Genomic DNA, 18,971 nt, shown 5'->3' on the forward strand with positions numbered 1-18,971 from the left:
TAAGTGTGTAATAGTTTTTATTTTTCTTAAATTCAAAGTTAAAACCAATTTGTTAATTGTAGGATTATATTAAGTGCTGAAAATGTGATATTTTCGCTTATAATTTCGGTTGATGAGTAAAGTTTTATTACAAGTTCCCTCACACGAATGAACAATAACATGCTAGATGGATATTTGAAAGCTTGAGTGGATGATTTGTAAGTATCTTAAACATTATTATTATTATTTATAATGCATGTGTGTTAATTAATACTTAGAGTGCGAAGAGTAAATGGTTAAGTGCTATTGGTTATTAATACTAAGAGTAAAGTGATATTGAGTTTTAAATTTAATTAAATCATTTCGTTTAAAGATTCAGTTGAAAAAATTTTATTTTGTAAGTTTGAAAATTTTTGAAAAAAAAAATAGTTTTGCGAGAAAAAAAAAAGATTGAAAAGAAAAAAAATAATATGTTACAAAAATATTATTATTATTATTATTATTTTGATTTGAAAAAAATATTTTTGCGGAAAAATTTATTGTTGTAAGAATAAAAATTTATTTTTATATGATTGAAAAAAAAATTGATTTTTTTTTTAATTAGTGGAAAAATATTACAAGTTTGAGAAATTATTTTTTAAAAACATTTTATATGATTAAAGAAAACAAAAATTTTTGATTTCATTTTCTAAGTAGAAAAATATTACAAGTTTGAAAAAATACTGTTTTGAATCAAAAATCTGTTTTTGAAAGAAATATTCTTACAAGCTGGAAATTTTTTTTATATAAGTTTGAAATGAAAAAGAAATTAATTCGAAACTACGAATTAAAATCTAAAATTTTGTTTGGAAAACCAGACATCAGGCTATTGTCGATCTATGTGCTTGATATTTGAGAAACGTGAACTAATTTTAATTGGTCAGAAACAGTGACATCACTTGAAAGACGTAGGCCAGGTGGTGAATAATACTCGCACGTGGGGTTTGTTATCTGTTATCGGTAAAGGGGTAGATAGCAATATTGATAAAGTCATTTTCTCAATTCGCCTCGGTGAGTGTGGACGATGGGAAGTTCTTTGGGATTATGGGAGTTTTTTTCAACAGCCGCGTTGATTTGCGATTTCACGGCACGCCTTCTGCAAATCGACGATGGGCAAACAGCCGTATGCAGCGATTTCAAATAAAACATGCATGTAGTTGTAATTTGTGAGATTGAGTTATAATTAACAATCCACTTATTACAATTTCATTCACTGTTTTTAAATAACTTCGCGATAGCTGGTACTTGAGGGATTTCACCCCAAAAAGGTTAGTCTTTTGTACTTAATTTTAGTCAGTATTTAGCTATAACTTAATTTGTCAAAATTTAGATTAAGTTTCTTAATTTAACGTATAGCTGTCCATTTGAATGTATCGTTCGAAAAGGATAAAGACTAAAATAAATGATATCGATTTTGTTAAAGAAATTAGTTGTTAAAGTAAAATATTATTGGAAAAATGAAATAGTCAAAGTGATTCTAATTCATGAATGTTGAAAATTTTGTTTTATTCTAACAAGAGTGCTTGTATGAAAAAAAAAAATAATAATAATAAAGTAAAAACACTATGCGATAAAATGACTAAGTTAAATACTAATCAAAAAATAATTAATAGAGTTGATTAAATAAAATGTGATAAATTAAATGAAACTCTTGAAAAGCATATAAAGTGATGAAATGTAACTTGAGTGCGAAATTTGCTTACTGGAAAAAAAAATTAAATAAGTTGATTTTTTTAAAATCGTGAAAGTTTATTAATGATAAGTGTTAATTACTACTAAGAGTAAATTGATTGCAAGTTTTTAAAATAAATTAGTTGGATGAAAATTGTAGACCTGATAATGTTTCGAAAAATTTGTGGGTTCGATTCCTGTTACTAATTGTGAAAAATTTCTAAGTTTAAAAATAACGGGAAAAAAAACGATAAAGTAAAAACAAGCAAGAAAATGATTAAGTTAAATACTAAGCGATAAAATGACTAAGTTTAATACTAATCAAAAAATAATTAAATAAAATGTGATAAATTCAATAAAACTCTTGAAAAGCATATGTAGTGATAAAATGTAACTTGAGTGCGAAATTTGCTTACTGGAAAAAATTAAATAAGTTGATTTTTAAAATCCATGAAAATTTCTTAATGATAAGTGTTTATTACTGCTAAGAGTAAATTGATTCCAAGTTTTGAAATGAATTTCAGTAGAAATTATTTTTCGGTAAGTCTATTTTTAAAATTTGCTGACATGAAGTTTTGATACTCGACTTATAATTTTAACATTTCTCGGGTTCTTCATTGATGTTTAACTTTTTTATGTGATGTGTTTTATTTTACCGTAGGTAAAAATAATTAAATAAAAGTGAAATTTATAAATTGTAATGAAAATTCTGTTAATGAAATTAGTTGGTTGTAAAGTAATATTTTGGAAAAGCTGTAATGAATGATTAATAGTAAAACGCAGTAAGTAAAATAGTAAAGTATGGTAAAGTAAAATAAAATAGTCAGAGGGGATTTAATTCATGAAAGTTGAAAATTTTATTTTATTCCATCAAGAGTGTTTGCATGAAAAAAAAAATAAAATAAAGAAATCAAAATATGATTAACTTAAATATCGATGATAAAAAATAATTATTAGAGTTAATTAAATGAAATGCGATAAATTAAATGAAACTCATGAAAAGCATATGTAGTGATAAAATATAACTTGAGTGGGAAATTTGGTTACAGTAAAAAATTATTTAAGAAGATAATTTTTAAAATTCATGAAAATATTTGATAGTGATAAGTGTTAATTAATACAAAGAGTAAATTGATTGTAGATTTTGGAAAATTAAATGGATAAATGTATAAAAATAATAACGTATGTGATAATGTAAAATAATAATAATGAAAAAGAATCAAAGACGATTAAATGAATCTAAATCGTAAATGAGTTGCTATTTTAGTAAACTCAAACTAGAGTGAAAAGCATTTTAGTAGGAACATGTTAATATCTCTTGTGCTAAGAAAAATAAATAACTTTTAAGCATAATTTTGTAACTGGAATAAATGTATGATAAAATGATTAAGTTAAGTATTAATGAAAAAGTAATTATTAGAGTTAATTAAATGGAATGTGATAAATTCAATGAAACTCTTGAAGCGTATATGCAGTGTTGGAATGTAACTTGAGTGCGCAATTTGCTTACAGGAAAAAATTAATTAAGTTAATTTTTAAAATCCGTGAAAATTTGTTAATGATAAGTGTTAATTACTACTACGAGTAAATTGATTGCAAGTTTGACATGATTGCAAAAATTGAAGACATGATAACGTTTCGAAAAATTTGAGGTTTCGATTCCTGTCACTAATTGCGAAAAATTTCTAAGTTTAAAAATATCGGAAAAAAACGAAAAAGTAAAAACAAGCGAGAAAATGATCAAACTCTAAAATATACTAAAAAAAAAATCGAAATCACGAAAAAATAATTTAAGTCTGAAATGCTTGAAATTAGTTAAAGACTAAAAGGCCAAGAAAATAGTTAAAGACTGAAAATAATTGAAAAACGCTAAAATAGTGAAAAAAAATAATCAAAGTGCTAAATGACAGGAAAAAACGTTAAAGTTCAAAATGTATGAACAAGTTAGAAAAAATAAAAATGATAAAGTTTGAAATGCATGAAAAAGAAAATCAAAGTTTAAAATATATTTCAAGTCCACAAAGCATTGAAATAAATCTAAAATCTCGAATGGGTTGTATTTAAATAAATCTTTACTTAAGTGAAAACTTTGTTATTATGAAAAATAATAATAATGATGATGATAGTTTCAATTATGAGCTGAAATTCAGTTAATGACATGCCATGATTAGTACTAAAGAGTGAATTAACTGATGGTTTTAAAATTAATTTAATTGTAATATTCGTTGTCATGGTACAGATTCACATTAAGACTGAAAGTGTAATGGAAAATATAGCATAGTGGTTAGCATACGTTTTTGCTAACTCAAAGTTTGGGTGTTCGATTCCCAACACTCTGTAAAATAAAAATAATTAAATTCGCGAAACTTTGGTTGTCTTGACAACCATTCGTCGAAATTATTCAAAGTCTGGAAATAAAAAATCTCAATAGATGGCGCCACGAACGTTCTTAAAAGTTGCCATCCTAAAACTCTGGTTGTCATGACAACAAGTTCAAAATATTCTAAGTCCAAAAATGCGCGAAAAAAAAAAGCGCGCGAAAAAACCTCATCACCTTCTACGGGTTCTCGCGGCGGCCCCGGTTGTGGGGAGGGGGAGGCAGCGCAACCCCAAGGTCGGGGGGCGGTGGTCGACGGAGGTGGGAATCGACGGAGGTGGGAATCGACGGAGGCGTTAACGCCTCAACGCCTCCGTTGTCCCAGAACTGTCAATTATTAACTACTACTCTCGAAACTTCACTATTGAGTATCAGGTAAATTATCCTCTTCGGTGATATGGCACATTACACCTTAACCTTTGGTGGATACAGTGGTGAGACAACACTAAGAGGTTAATTTTCCATATTCCAATGGCACCAGTTTTACTAAAGTAAGGAGTTGCAGAACCGGCTTTATAACACTATAGTCGAGGACGGTAGACATTTTAATTATTTTGTATATTAAATGTCATTCATAACTTTATTCAATAAAATAGGTTCCATGCTTCTCATGCTGCCTGGTTTTCACACCGATCGCTTATTTTCTATCATGTTTTGGATAAAATGTAACAGGATTAGATGAAAATAGTCGGAAAAAAACGGAAGATTTCAGAAAAAAACGTTTTTTTCCCGAAGGGGTTTATTTTCACTCCGAAAAAATTGAAAAAGTGAATTTTTTTACCTTTTCAGGAAGTTTTAACTGAAATTTTCAGCAAAGAGTGACTAGAAATTTCTTATACTAAAGTTCTGATGTAATTTCCTCCCCCACCCCCTCCTTGTATTTTAAAATACTGTATAACTTTGATAATGCAAGTTGTTGTATGATAATATAATTTGCATATAGATCAAAAAACATTTAATACTTTTGCAAAAATAATTAAACCAATATCCTTAGAGAAGAATTTATTTTCCTTCTTCATAAAACAAACAAGCATAACTTTAATCACAGAACTATGTTTCGGCCGACTGTGCGAACCAAATGTACAGGGTGTGGCAGGCAATTTTCCATGTTCCTTTATTAAAAATAAATAAATTAACAAATCACAGAAAATAATAATATGAGAAGGCCTCCGGACATTGACTATCATTTCCAAGCCACTTGAAGCGGCATACCGAATCAAATACCATTTTCCGAGGCACAACAAGCAAACGAACTGTCGTTCTACTTCGTTGAACAACTTTAAAATAGCAAGCCTTTAGCTAAAAAATGTAAGAAAACCGAAAAACATATATAAACTAGGAGATATGTTGTAAATTTTTATCCAATAAACTGAGAGACAAAAATAAGTGAGACACTTATTAAAATGAAATTACTTTACTTCCATTCGATGATGCAATCTTTATCCGAAGTTTTTTTTTTTTTTTTTTTTGCCGCCTGCCGTGCTCAGCACAAAAGTGGAATCTGCAGTTCAGCTCAAGCTGAGACATTGTGTTTTAAAGTTTGGGTCTTCCGTATATTCGATTCAGCTGTCTGTTTTTTCCGATTTTTTTTGAAAAAAAATAGTTCCTAATCAAATGACCCTAAAACATTTTATTTATTAAGTAAAATACGAAACAGAGAAAAACTTGGTTATAATAACTCAGTTTTGTTCAAAAGTGCAGGTATGACTACTTTTACTACTGTGCTTCCTTCTGAATAAACTGAAACTCCAAATCATGTTTTGGTTCAGCTTTAGAAACCATTACACAATTTTGGTTTGGGTTTTCTGTTGGAAAGAAAAAGAAAAACCCATTCAGTTTTGATTTGGACTTAGATTGGACTGGAAAAAATCAAAACTCAATAGCTTTCATTTTCAGACAGTCAAGAAACATTGTAAGGAAGGGAAATCATACCTATTTTTCTTTCAAACAATACTAATCATGTTTGAAAGTCAAAAGTTAGAATTATTATTTTAAGCTTCAAAGGCAATGTAAAATAGAAAATGTAATTGTTATGATAAGACATATCTTTATCCAATACAGTAAAAAACCTTTTATCCGGGAACCAAAAACCGGGAAACCAGAAAACCGGCAACTTTTGCACGGTTTTCCCGCTATTTTTTAAAAATAAGCAGTTTTGGCAATTTTCGAAAAATTAACCATTTTTTTTAATACAAAAAAGAATATGAGTAATTTCGCAATAAAACCATGTTACCCAAATATAACTCGGGAAAATGTTTGCAAACACCAACTTCAATTGGTTATACTTTATGAGTAGTAACTCTGAAATTTTCGTCTTTTATTCTTCTAACTGAAAAGGGTCGCATTAATTTCTAAATAATTTCTAAACAATTCTTATTTAATGCAGCATTTTATTGAATGGCCTATAATTTAAGGCGTTTAGCCGAAGTGACGTCGCGAAAGTGCGGGAAACGCCGAAAACCAGATTCGCGAATTTTCCGGATAGTTAGTTGATCGTGAAATCTAGAAATCCATTAAACGCAAGACTAATAAGACTGCAAGAACTCATAAATCAAATTTCTGTTCATATTAACGAAATACAAAAGCATTAGTTATCCATACACTATAGTAGAAAAATCGCACATTTAGGTTTAAAAATTTATTTTTTGCCCTTCCCTTCATTTTCTTTCGTTTTAAAACATCGAAAAGTGGTGGATTTTTTTTTTTTTTCTTTTCCAAACAGAATGTGAGGGTCCCAGGTATTATGAATAATTTAAGTTTTTTGGTGTTTAAATTATTCTCTCACTATTAATTTTTTAATATTTCGGTATTTAAAGGCATTTCTGAACTGTTTTCTTCTTATTTTAATATGCATAACTATGAATTAAAGATTTACAAAGAATCGGCCAATAGCGTTTTTTAGCGATCCAGAAAACCGGGAAATTCAGATATCCGGGATAGCGATGGTCCCGAACTTCCCGGATAATTGGTTCTCTACTGTATTACTAGGTTGAACGACGACTTGCCTTATATCTGGTATTTGACCAAGAAAGCTCTCACAAGAAGACGGTCTCGAAAATTCAGATTGGGATGAAATTTAGCAGATTTTGGTTGTAATCCTTGAGAGTATCCGCACAGTAAAATAATAAAGCGCACTAGCCACAACATTCAGAGGAAACAGTCTCTAAATTTTTACACATAGCTTATATATACTAGTAGAGATTTCACGCCAGCAGCAGCTCGGTGGCTATGTGGTCAGCGTACTGGATTCCCGTGCATTCCGTCCCGGGTTCGATACCTCTCGAAGATTTTCTTTAATATAAATTTATAAAGCGACTGTTACAGCGCTAATTGAAATTTGAACTAAAGAAAATATTTTATTTTTAAATACGCGTAGTGTATTTTTAATAGAGAAAAAAGAGATAAATTCAATCAATTATAAATTATAATTTGAATTACTACGGCAAAATAAAACAGGGTAGGGTTAATTTATGTATAAAATTTCACAATACATTGTTTATATTTACAAAACTATTGTTTTTATTTACATTACTATTATTATCAATTACATTTTTATATACATACACCAGAATGATAATTATCATAAAAACTTGGAAAACAAAAACTATTTTGACATTTTTCACAATGTACAAAAGAAGATAGTTTACAGGAGCAACCTTTCTGTAAAAGATTTGCAGAAAGATATACTTCATCAATATTGATGAAAATTTCTCTTTTGTCCGAAAGCTTGGAAGCATATATGTTTCAAATATTACTTAACTTTGTTTTCTCATAAGTCTTCTCAAAGAGTTTTGATTTATTGTTTTTACTTTCAGGGCACTCCAGGTAGTCCAGGTTCACCTGGAACTCCAGGTGAACCAGGACCACCGGGACCACCAGGTAACCATGGAGTAAGTAAAAATAATTTTCTAAATGAGCAGTAAAAAATATGAAATAATAGCATGGAAAGAGATGTGTTGCATTTGTTTAAAATATAGCTGGATAGTTATTAAAATGCTCTAATTCGAATGCTTTCCAAAATAATTTATAATTTGAATTTAAAAAGTCATATAAACAGAGTATAATTTTGAAAAGTCGACGCCATGTGAGATTTTTTTTATCTCCCCCCCCCCTCTCTTTTTTAAATAAATGATTGAAACGCTTTTCAGATTTATATCATTTCTTGTGAGGACTTTGAGTATATACTAGCGACACTTTGCAGAAAAAGAAAGAAGAAGGAGTCATGTTTAATTTCAAATTTCTTGTTTATCAAAATGTTTAATTCCGTGTTTTAAATTTAATAATGTAATTCAAAATTAAACTTGAATTTATTTTCCTTCTGAAGAGTTAGCATGTGAAAAAATATTTTATTCTCTAGTTAATGTTTTGCTTTACAAAACAACGTATGACATACATTACATTTTCAAACTCATAAGACGTAAGGATATAATTAGATGCCTCAACTTTCTACAAAAGAAATAGAAAAATTTCGCTAAATGTAAGATGAAGTAACATTAACTAATGAAAAAATAATTTGTGGTAACGAAAAAATTATATTCTGGACCATCAATGAAATTTTTCCAGTACTGCTGACATTGCCTTTCTTCAAAGCTGTTGTTTTTCTTTGATGGACAAAATATAACTTCGGCAATAACTTATATGTACTAAAATGTTCACATTTGAGAATGCTCAATATGCAATTCCTAGTGTGAATAACTTTTATATGAAGGAGGCATTTACTGATAGCTAACAAAAAGTTTTCTGAAATTTAGTTTTTGTTGTATTTTGTCTTGTTTAAGTCGAATGATGTTGTCATACACTGTAAAAAAAAACTGTAAATTTTGAAGAAGTTATCCGTATTTTTTACAGAAAAAAACTGTTCGTAATAAAATACAGGATTTCTCTGTTTTTTTGAATCTGTAACCGGTTATACTTTGTTTTTCTTCGAATCTTCGAAATTTCGAGCGCGTGTTTGGATTTCGGTTCTCCTGCTCGAGTTTTTGATCTTATATTTATTTAAAGCGAGTAAGTCTTAAATCGTTTGCAACTTCCATTTCATTGCATCCTAATCAATATTTTATTATTATGTTTTTTTGTCATCTGTTACAGAGGCATATTCGGAAAATCAATTCTGACCTAAATGCATAATAACTGATGTTGTCATACTTTCTGTCAAACACATAAAATATAAATACTGTCAAATGTAATCTAACAAACAACATCTTACTTAAAATAACGACAATTATCTGTCATTAAAGTTTATTTATATTTCAGTACAGCAATTGGTTTCATCAATTTGCTTTGACCCCAGGATTTAGTGGTGATAAAGGACCTGCTCCAGACGCTTTCCATTTTCTGCAAGCTCAAGTGGTAAGCTAATCATTTAATCGCACGTTAACAGTACTTTTTTAAAAACACACGAGGATTTTTGGCTGAAATGAAATGCCTTCTTGAAAATGAAGCTCAGAACTTTTAACAAGTAAAAAGCTATAACAAAATCGTTTCTTATAGAAGTAACCCAGTTAAAAAAAATGATTTATTGCAAAATATATTTGCTATGCAAATGTATCTGTTTATTATCGATACGTAAACCTAGATTACATAAACACGAACGACTAATGTATATTATAGGGCCCTAAAATGGTGTGTATTATGAAATGTTTCGTTAAGCTTCACAATTACGTTAATTTTAAAACAAATTAAAACTTTTCTTTTAGGGTCCTGTTGGACCGAGAGGTACACCTGGATCTATCGGTCAACCAGTGAGTATATACGTCTATATCTTTTGCGAATTGATTTAGTGTGTCTGGTAAATACCAGCAGTAGAAATATATTAGTATTATTATACTTTATTATCTCCTATTTGTTTTATAGGGCGTTCAAGGTTTTCAAGGAGTCCGGGGTGAAACTGGAGATACTGGAGCAGCTGTAAGTAAATTCCAAATTGTCATGAAACAATTTAAAATAACAGTAATCCATAAATTTGTTTTATAAAATTTTGATGATATTAGTTATTAAATAATTGTTAGACTTTTTATCGAGTAAGTTAAAAGAACTATAGTGTATGAAATTTATATAAAAGTACAAACACTATACTTTCTTTTTCTGCTTTAGGGACCCCCAGGATTACCGGGACCTAGAGGACTGCCAGGTTTACCCGGAAAAGACGTAAATGATTTACACATTTCTTTTTAAAATTTGATTCCTCTTATAGAATAATTATTGAGTGCTTTTCCTAAGGCGTAAAAATCACTGCGCTTTAGATACAATTTTGTGTTTTTCATGATTTATATTACTAAATAATTCGTAAAAGACTTATCGTACAATTTTTACCAACTTTTCCAAGTATTCACTTTATATAAAACTGCAAACGAAACACAAACACTTTTTCTAATTATTACTAAATTAAAAAAAAAAACTGTCACGAAACGAAAATGTTCCATTGCGGTATATTACCCTTGTCTGATTGACGGATTGATTAAACTTCAATATCACGTATCAAAAGTAGTAACTTTTACCTTTTGCTATTTTAATTCTAAGACATAGATACAGGTTGTTGAGATGAACTTAATATCATTATTTTATTGCTATAAACTTAAGGACTGAAGATAATAGATATTTTACATTTCAAAAATACTCTAGCCTCATTTTATTATTTTTTACTCATTTCCTGTATTTTTTGCATCCAATACGTTTTAACGCTTTCGCTACGAGCCTAGAAAACAGATACGAAAGAATGGTATAAACCAGCCAAACTTAGGAACGACGAAATGCTAAGGTTTCCCCCCACATGCCCCACATTTCCCCCAATGCCATATGAAGTTTTTTTTCCGCAAGTTTTTTCAAGTTTTAGGATGAGATTCCATTAAACGGCTAAAATTCGCCAGAAATTACCACATTATATTAATTTCTAACAACAATCTCTAACGCTTAGGAACTGAACATTTTGAGAATTCTGTTGAACAGAAAGTGACATATTTCTTTTTTACAATTTTTATAATTTAAATGTGAAGCAATTGATCTAGATTTGCAATGGAAATAAATCAAACATCGATGATTTAAGAGTACGCCGATAACTATGGAATTAAAATGCTCAATTTTTTAAACCGCTTTTTTGTCATAATGTTATGTGCATTCTAAATAGAGTGAGTATTTTTGTCAAAACGCTATCAAATAAGTTGGACATAACATGCTAAAAAAAAATTAATTATTATTTTCATTCATAAACTCACTTATTTTGCATTGAAACAGGGGTTCCCTGTAACCCCGAAAAACGTGTGCGAAACACGTTGTGCGGTTTAACGTTGTTATTTCAGTTTTACTTTTCCAGCACAAAGGTATTAATTCATTTTCAAAGATTAATTTCTAAGTAATTCAGAACTTGAAAAATTCTATTAATAAGAAATCATAATTAAGTGTTGCTTAGGTATTGGATCTTAGTTATATATTTGATTACAAGTGAAAAGTTTTAGAAGATATTTTTAAGCATTGTATTGCGCAATACCTTTTCTTCACGGATATTGAAATTCATTTAAACATTGGACTTAATAACTTATTTTAAAGCTGGTAAGAAAACGAAGTTGTAGTTGGAATGCTTTTGAAGCAATGTTTAATACAAAATATAAACTTCTTTCCACAGGGAGAGTCAGGTGAAGATGGTAGACCCGGACCTCCAGGACCACCAGGACCAGCTGTACGTCTTATTAAAATATTTCTACATTCATTTAACCTATTGACGTTACAACTTGATGAAATTTTCAAAAAAGAGCCACTTACATTGTTGAAAATATAATTAACAGATGATATAAATATATTTAAAAGTTATGTGTGCTATGAAATTAAACATCTTAAACCCAAGTAACATATTAAAATGTTAGAACAAATGTACTTCAAAAGTGGTCTGTTTTCAATTTATATACCGGTTGCGGAAATTCGTTAATGTTTTTCACCTGATAAGGAAGATTACTCCTGCTGAGAGATTACTCATGCAAGACAAAAAGATATGTCTTTGCATACATGAGCAGTCATTCTGTATTTTGAAATGCAAAAGCCCGTTTCTGCTTCAAGACTGTATTGAAAAGTCTGATTTCTATTTTCAACGGCATCATGAGTTGTTATACAAACGCTGTTTTTTATCAAAGTTTCCTTTGTCGAAAAAAGTGCTTGATATTTAAAGCATATTTAAAAATTCTCTGAACGGAGTTGTGAAGGAAACCTTTAGTTGAGTTCTTAGTCATGTATTCAGGCCCCCTAATATGAAAGGTGCGCGCTTTCTTATTGTCTCCCAAAAATTGGTTTCATGGTGAAAAGTCTCAACTTTAGAAGTATTGTTCAACTGCCGATGCGATTGAAAAACGAACAAAAACAGACGCATCTATTAGTTAGCACGGATGCCAGTTTGCCGTTACTGATATGCCTTTATGCCTGCGAGTTCCAGTCGTATCGTTTTGTTTTGAAATACAGTGTTTACAAAATCAGTTTACATTCCAGTTGGATCTATCGTATGAAATAAATTAAAAAATGGAATCCCATAGAAATGAATGAAACACGTGTTTTAAAACATTGTTTTTGTTTTTACTAAAATGCAACGGTTAAAAAATAGCTGCGTCAAAAAAAAGGCAAAAAGTTGAAATTTAACAGGAAAATGCGCAGTATTTGGTAATATTCAAAAATTAAATACATTATTAATGATTTTAGCAGTAACATTTTTATAACATGTTCGACATTCACGTTTTGAGTGTTTTATGTTTTGTTTAGGGTGTCAAAGGTCCTCCTGGACTGCCAGGACTTCCAGGAGCCAAGGGTCATCAGGTATGTATCTAAGAATGTAATATTTTTTAATGAGAAACATGATGAGATGAAAGCGCGATTACTGAATACTAATAATAAAATTAATTACTAAATATTATGAAATATTATTAACTTTAGTTTCAAAATTCCTGTTGAAGACATGTTATACATAAGCATATTGCAGTTGCGATGTTGTAAATCAATTATTTTTATCTATTATTTTATCATACATTAAGTACTTCGTTATCTAATGCAAGAATACAGGAAGCGTCTAATTTTACATTTTTTATGTTTGATGTCGACCAATTTTGATCGTATTACTTTTTATAACACATCGTGTGAAATATTTTCTCATGTAAGATTCATTCAAAAAGTTTTTAAGAAACGTAGAAAATTCTTTTTCAAAATGTTAAATTTTAAATGTTTTAAATGAGTATTTTTAAAATACATTGAACGTTTTCTGTATATTTAAGGATTCTTTAAATCAGATGTGTATTTTCATTACTTGATTTTTTCTTCAAGGTGAGGGGGATTTCTACTTTGTTCTAATTATAATGGGAGTTACATGCAGTAGTTCTGCTTTAGCCCTTGCTTAAGGATGACAACTTACTGTGCAATAGTTTTGGCTGTTTTTAGGAACTACTATCATTACTTTAACAGATTTTTTGTGTGCACATTTTTATTTATATTTTTTTTTCAAAAGTCTGCGATTTTGATTTTGTTTTAACAGTAATTCGCGTATTTTGATTTTTAAAAAAAATTTCTTTTGAGAGAGGTATTTTAATTCTGTCCAAACTCTAGAGCTTTTTAACTGGATTTTTTGCCGAAGGACGGGATTTTTATTTGTTTTCTAACTGTAATGTTAAAATTTAATGATCATTTTTTGGTCCGAGAGTTTTTGCTCGATTATTTTTTTTCTTTTGCTCTGAGAGTCATTCCATCTCAAATGACCTAATTTTTCAAATCATCTCCACTCGACCATCACCGATTTGGATGAAATTTTATAGAGGCGTCGAGATGCCTTTGAAACTAACCTATGCAAATTTTGAGCTTCCTAGATCTTGACTTATAACAATTACAAAAACCCTATAAGTCGGTTGTCACGGCATTCACCATTCTTTATTTATTGTAGAACGAGATTTTCTCGCTAACGACAAATAGTATTTCAGGCCCATTTTTTTATGCTTATCTGAAAGAACACCATCAAAAAGAATAAACTATTTTTATAGGAACAAATATGTTCTTTCTCATGGTATCAACGAAAAGAAGATGCGAGGTGACAAACTTGAGCTACAGGGCATTAGAAAATCAATATTTACGCTCTGTAACTATAACCCATTAAAAACATGCGTATTGACAATAGAATTACAAAGTTTGAGTATTTGAATCATTTTTGTTCAGAATTTATAACATTTTAAAATCCAGGAAAAAGTTTCGTTCCTGTGTTTTGTCAAGATTTTGCATACGTGCTACACAAAAGTTTATGAACTCAAATTCACAAAAAAACTAAAACTTATTTGCAACCAAAAGTACTTTAAGCTCCTAGAATTTCAGGCTTCCAGTGTAATAAAATGTCTCATAATTTGAGATTAAACATGGCAATTCATTACGACAGACATAATTTCAAGCTCGTTTTTTTATCCTTAAACGAATGAACACCATCGAAAAAAAAACTTATTTTGAAAGGAAATAATGTGTTTTTTCTAATGGTATAAACGAAAAAAAGATGCCAGGTGACAAACTTGAGCTTGAAAATAAGCTAATTTTCACTTGAACGGTTTTGATAGCCACTTTGAATCGCAACAGCTTTTAGAAAATAGATATTTAAGCTCTGCAACTGTAACCCATTAAAAACAAGCATTTTTACAATAGAATCACGCAGTTCGCGCTTTTGAATATTTTTTGTTCTTATTTTATGACAACCTAAAAGCCAGGAAAAAATTTCCCATCGCGCTTTTTCACAAGTTCACGCGCATGCTACACGAAATCTAACGAGCTCAAATTCACAGAAATACTTGAATATACTAACGGTCAAACATACTTTAAGCGCCTAAATTTCAGGCTTCCGGTGTGATAAAAATTTCTGTAAACTTGGTGTAAACTTGGCAATTTGGCACAAAACCCTTAGCCGCCATCCTGGATTACATTTTTCGGAGATCCTAGATACTCAGGATTTGGATCTAGGAAGCTGAAAATTTACATGGGTTAGTTTCAACGGCATCTCTACGCCTTTATCAAATTTCACCTAAATCGGAGATGGTCGAGTGGGGACCTCTAGGTCACTTGATATGAAATTGTTCCTAAGTACAAAGCATACTTTCATTAAGTTATTTTGTTGGGAGGGAGATTTTTGCTTTTTTTTTTTTTTTTTTTTTTTTTAAGGATTAATTGAATTTCTTTTTTTTAATACGCTGAACCTTTTTTTTAGGGAGAGAATATTTTCAGTTTTTCTCTAATAGCAGAATGAGCATTTTTTTTTTTCAGGAAAAGGGGATTTTCTCCTATCTTCTAATTCTAATTCGTATTTTAATTAAATTATCATTTTAATGAGAGATAAAAAAAATTCTCATTGAAATGCGTAATTTAATAAACTCTTTTCTTCGGGTAGTGAGATATTTATGCTGGTCAGATTGTAAGTGCCTATTTTTATAATTTTTCACTTTCTTCGGAGGAGAGGAATTTTATTTTGTTTATATGTTTAATTTTTCCAATGTCGGCGCAGTGACGATCTTTTTATTGCTTAGTACATATTTCATTGAACTGATAAAACTTGAAAACAGCAAGGGTAGGAAACAAATTTATTGCCATGTTTTTATACACTGAGGTGTTACGGCGCATTTCTTTTTTCTATTATTTTTTTTATTTATATATATATATATATTTTTTTTTTTTTTTTTTTGTCCATATAGTATCTAAGAAAAGTTAATTATTAGCCACGATCTACAAGAAAATTCTGTAGCTTTCTCATCGTTGAAATTTTGCAGTTTCATCCAAGATTGCAATCACTGCCTTATGTACCAACTGCTACATATATTTTCATATGTAAATAAAGAAAATAAATTTTCTTGGAACATTTTGTGTGTTAGTATTCAATATCAGTCAGTCGGCGGTTTCCTAAAAATGCACAGAATTAGCATCGTTTCTATTTAAGTTTCAGAAAAATTCTTAGAGCATTATTCCTTGTCAAACTTAACTAGTGAAAAGCACTAGTTCATTTAATTTTTGAAAAATACTTTCCCGGAAATATATCTTCTTTACAAGAAAATAAGAGTTCTATGCATATAAACTAAGGGGTTAGTTTACTATTTTAAACTCGCAACTGACTTATTGATTTTTTTTTAATGGTTACAGCTCTTTCTGAGAAACACAAAACATTTTTTTTTAAATTCATTATCATATCATTATCAAGTACTAAGACAATGTGGGTAACCATGCTCAGAAATCACCAAGGTACTTGCTTCAGTGAGGGTTGGGATTTTCTGTGTGGATAAGTGAATTAGTTAGCCGCAGTCTATAGGGAAACACGTTTATACAGTGTTAATTCATTTATACAACAATATACTATGTTTCAGGAGCTGAGTTTTGTTTCTTAATTTTAGGGTTTTCCAGGATTAGATGGCGCTAGAGGAGAGCAAGGAGCACAAGGAGAAAAGGTAAAAAAAAACTAATCAAATGCATGTAAATTATCAGAGTTCAAACAGTTTTTAATGTTTTTAGTTAATTACACTAATACATCTGCATTTTTAATTCTGCTGATACATTGGTATGAGAAAATTAAATGCCTTTTAATGGGTGAAAATAAATATAAACTTTTAATAAGCTTTTACCTCTCTACTATAATAAATAACAAGGTACAACTTCTTTAAAAAATACACTTTTTTGTGAGTTTGGTTTTTTACTATAATATTATTTTCATAGTAAAAAAAAATTGTTTGAGCTATTTAGTTTTATTAAATTTGATTAAGTTTTGTTTAATTTATTATAAAGTACATGTGTATTACTTTAAAATAAATATGTTGTGTAACATGTACTTAAACCGTAGTTAAGTTTCTCAAATTTTTAGGGGATGCTAGGTGCAGTGGGAAAAATGGGAACTCCTGGGCCAATGGTAAGTGATTTATAGCATGTGTGTTTTTGTATTAAGAGCAACAGTTACCTCATAGTTTCATGAGACATTAAAAAATTATTTAACATGACTGTTCTCATGTATTCAAATGCTTCTTCAGAGAAAAAAAATGCATGAAAATACATTTTATTTTATCTTATTTATTTTGAATCAAGAAGAATGTATTATTTTGAAATGTGTAGCATTTATTTCTAAGTATTTACTGTTTTTTTAAAGCAAATAAAAAATCAGCGTTCAAAACACATTTTCATGTTAAATTTTTATTCAACTCTAGGGCCCTCCAGGACCAAGAGGAGAAAGAGGAAGAGAAGGCCCTACTGGTCCACCAGTAAGAAATTTTTTATATGTTTTTTTTTTTCTTATTTTATTCTAGTAAACTACTTCCTCTAGTTTCAACGTAAGTTTATATGCATCAAATTTAAATCAATTATAATCGGCCGCCATTGAAACCAAACGTCAGCAGCCAACAAAAGCAAATCCACCGCCAAAGACGAAAGAAGATAAAAGCGACCAAGAACAAGTTTAACACGACAGAACATGTTGGGGTTTTCTGGGTTTTTCACTCCTCTGTATCTCAGCCCTATGAAGACCCCCGGAGTTGATTTTTGGTATACTCAATCTCTAGTGGCCCCTGACTACGTAAGCCAAAGTACAATCCCCTGGACCATCAGGGGGAGGAGGAATTAAGGTTAGAAAATCACTGTTCAAAAACGTTTTCGCTTTCTTTGACAGGGCTACAGCCCAGACGAAAAAAGGAATCAAGCTGAAATTTCGCACACACATTCCTTGTGCCCTACTGATGTGCCTTTTGTGCCATTTGACTCCCCTCCCCTTCCCCCCTCGTTTTTACCTCCCTAATTGTACCTTCCCGGGGTTCAATCACAGCCCCCCGGGGGGCTACGGTAATGATTTTCTGTATACATATTCTTGGGGAGCCATTGAGTACATATACAAAAATTTAACCCCTAGGGATATCATGGGCCCGAGTAATTAAAGTTTGAAAATCACTAATGTTCCCTAAATTCTTATGTACTAACTCTCAGCTCATAGGGTTTGTTTATCTCGGACTGCAATTGCAAGGTTAGAACAGATCTAACAGTTATTCCAAAGTTGTCTTAGGAAATGAAATTCAATCAACACTAAAACATATCCAACAGTTGCAACTAGATGTTAAATCTCGGATATCACAAATTTGCCACAGCGATTGCGCAAACGCGCAGACTTAGCTCATTCGGATTTCTGTTTCCAGATTCCATGTTTGTTTGTACTTAGGCAGAGAAACAAATTAATGAATGAGATTAGAATGCTGTCCTCCCCCCCCCCCGCCCTCAAGTTTTGCCGATACAAAATTTCCTTCCCCATGTTTTTCAGTTTTGGTATATTTATGGGGGGAAGAACTTTTAAATGTCGGCGCGAAACTGGGGGTTAAACCATTAGAATATTTTGCGTGACAAATTATATGAAACTGTATGCATATGAATACTGCACATATAACTTTTTAATTGAAATCGAAAAATAGCACTTTTTTATTGGTTTGCTTATTTTCTAAATTAATGGATTTTTCACAAACAACATTTAATGAATTGAAAATAAATGAAATACTTGTGTGGATATCCGTGCTTTGCAGTAATTTGTTAGCTGAAAAATTTTTTGCAATTAATATAAGCAAGACTTTTAATGAGCTAAGTCCGCGCGCAACATGCGCATTCGCTGTGGCAAATTTAGGATATCCGCGACGTGACGTCGAGTAGAGTTGTATAGATCTTCTGACACATTCAAATTTAAAATATTTAATGGCTTAGTTTTTTTTTTTTTTTCTTGGTGATAACATGCATTATTTCGTTTTTTAAATAAACTTTTAAACAAAACTATGTATTAAACAAGACAAAGACTTCTATCAAGAAAAAGATAAATCATCAAACAATTAAAATTATCCCATAAAACGTAAAATAATCCACGATGAAAAAAAAATGTAACTAAACAAAAAGTGAAAAGCTAGATTAAAATAGT

At 30.2% G+C, this 18,971-nt stretch overlaps 1 protein-coding gene across 1 annotated transcript in view; it reads left to right on the plus strand.

Annotated features, from left to right (window-relative positions):
• The window catches only part of LOC129218030 (collagen alpha-1(I) chain-like), a 106,893-nt gene that overhangs the window by 36,698 nt on the left and 51,224 nt on the right, over positions 1-18,971 (plus strand). The window contains exons 6-15 of the mRNA XM_054852209.1: positions 7,882-7,956; positions 9,320-9,415; positions 9,763-9,807; positions 9,920-9,973; positions 10,160-10,213; positions 11,685-11,738; positions 12,803-12,856; positions 16,435-16,488; positions 16,899-16,943; positions 17,236-17,289. Of these exons, the coding sequence (XP_054708184.1) occupies positions 7,882-7,956; positions 9,320-9,415; positions 9,763-9,807; positions 9,920-9,973; positions 10,160-10,213; positions 11,685-11,738; positions 12,803-12,856; positions 16,435-16,488; positions 16,899-16,943; positions 17,236-17,289 (585 nt within the window). The remainder of the gene's footprint in view (positions 1-7,881; positions 7,957-9,319; positions 9,416-9,762; positions 9,808-9,919; positions 9,974-10,159; positions 10,214-11,684; positions 11,739-12,802; positions 12,857-16,434; positions 16,489-16,898; positions 16,944-17,235; positions 17,290-18,971) is intronic.

The sequence above is a fragment of the Uloborus diversus genome, chromosome 3, assembly GCF_026930045.1.
Source record: "Uloborus diversus isolate 005 chromosome 3, Udiv.v.3.1, whole genome shotgun sequence".
Taxonomy (NCBI): domain Eukaryota; kingdom Metazoa; phylum Arthropoda; class Arachnida; order Araneae; family Uloboridae; genus Uloborus; species Uloborus diversus.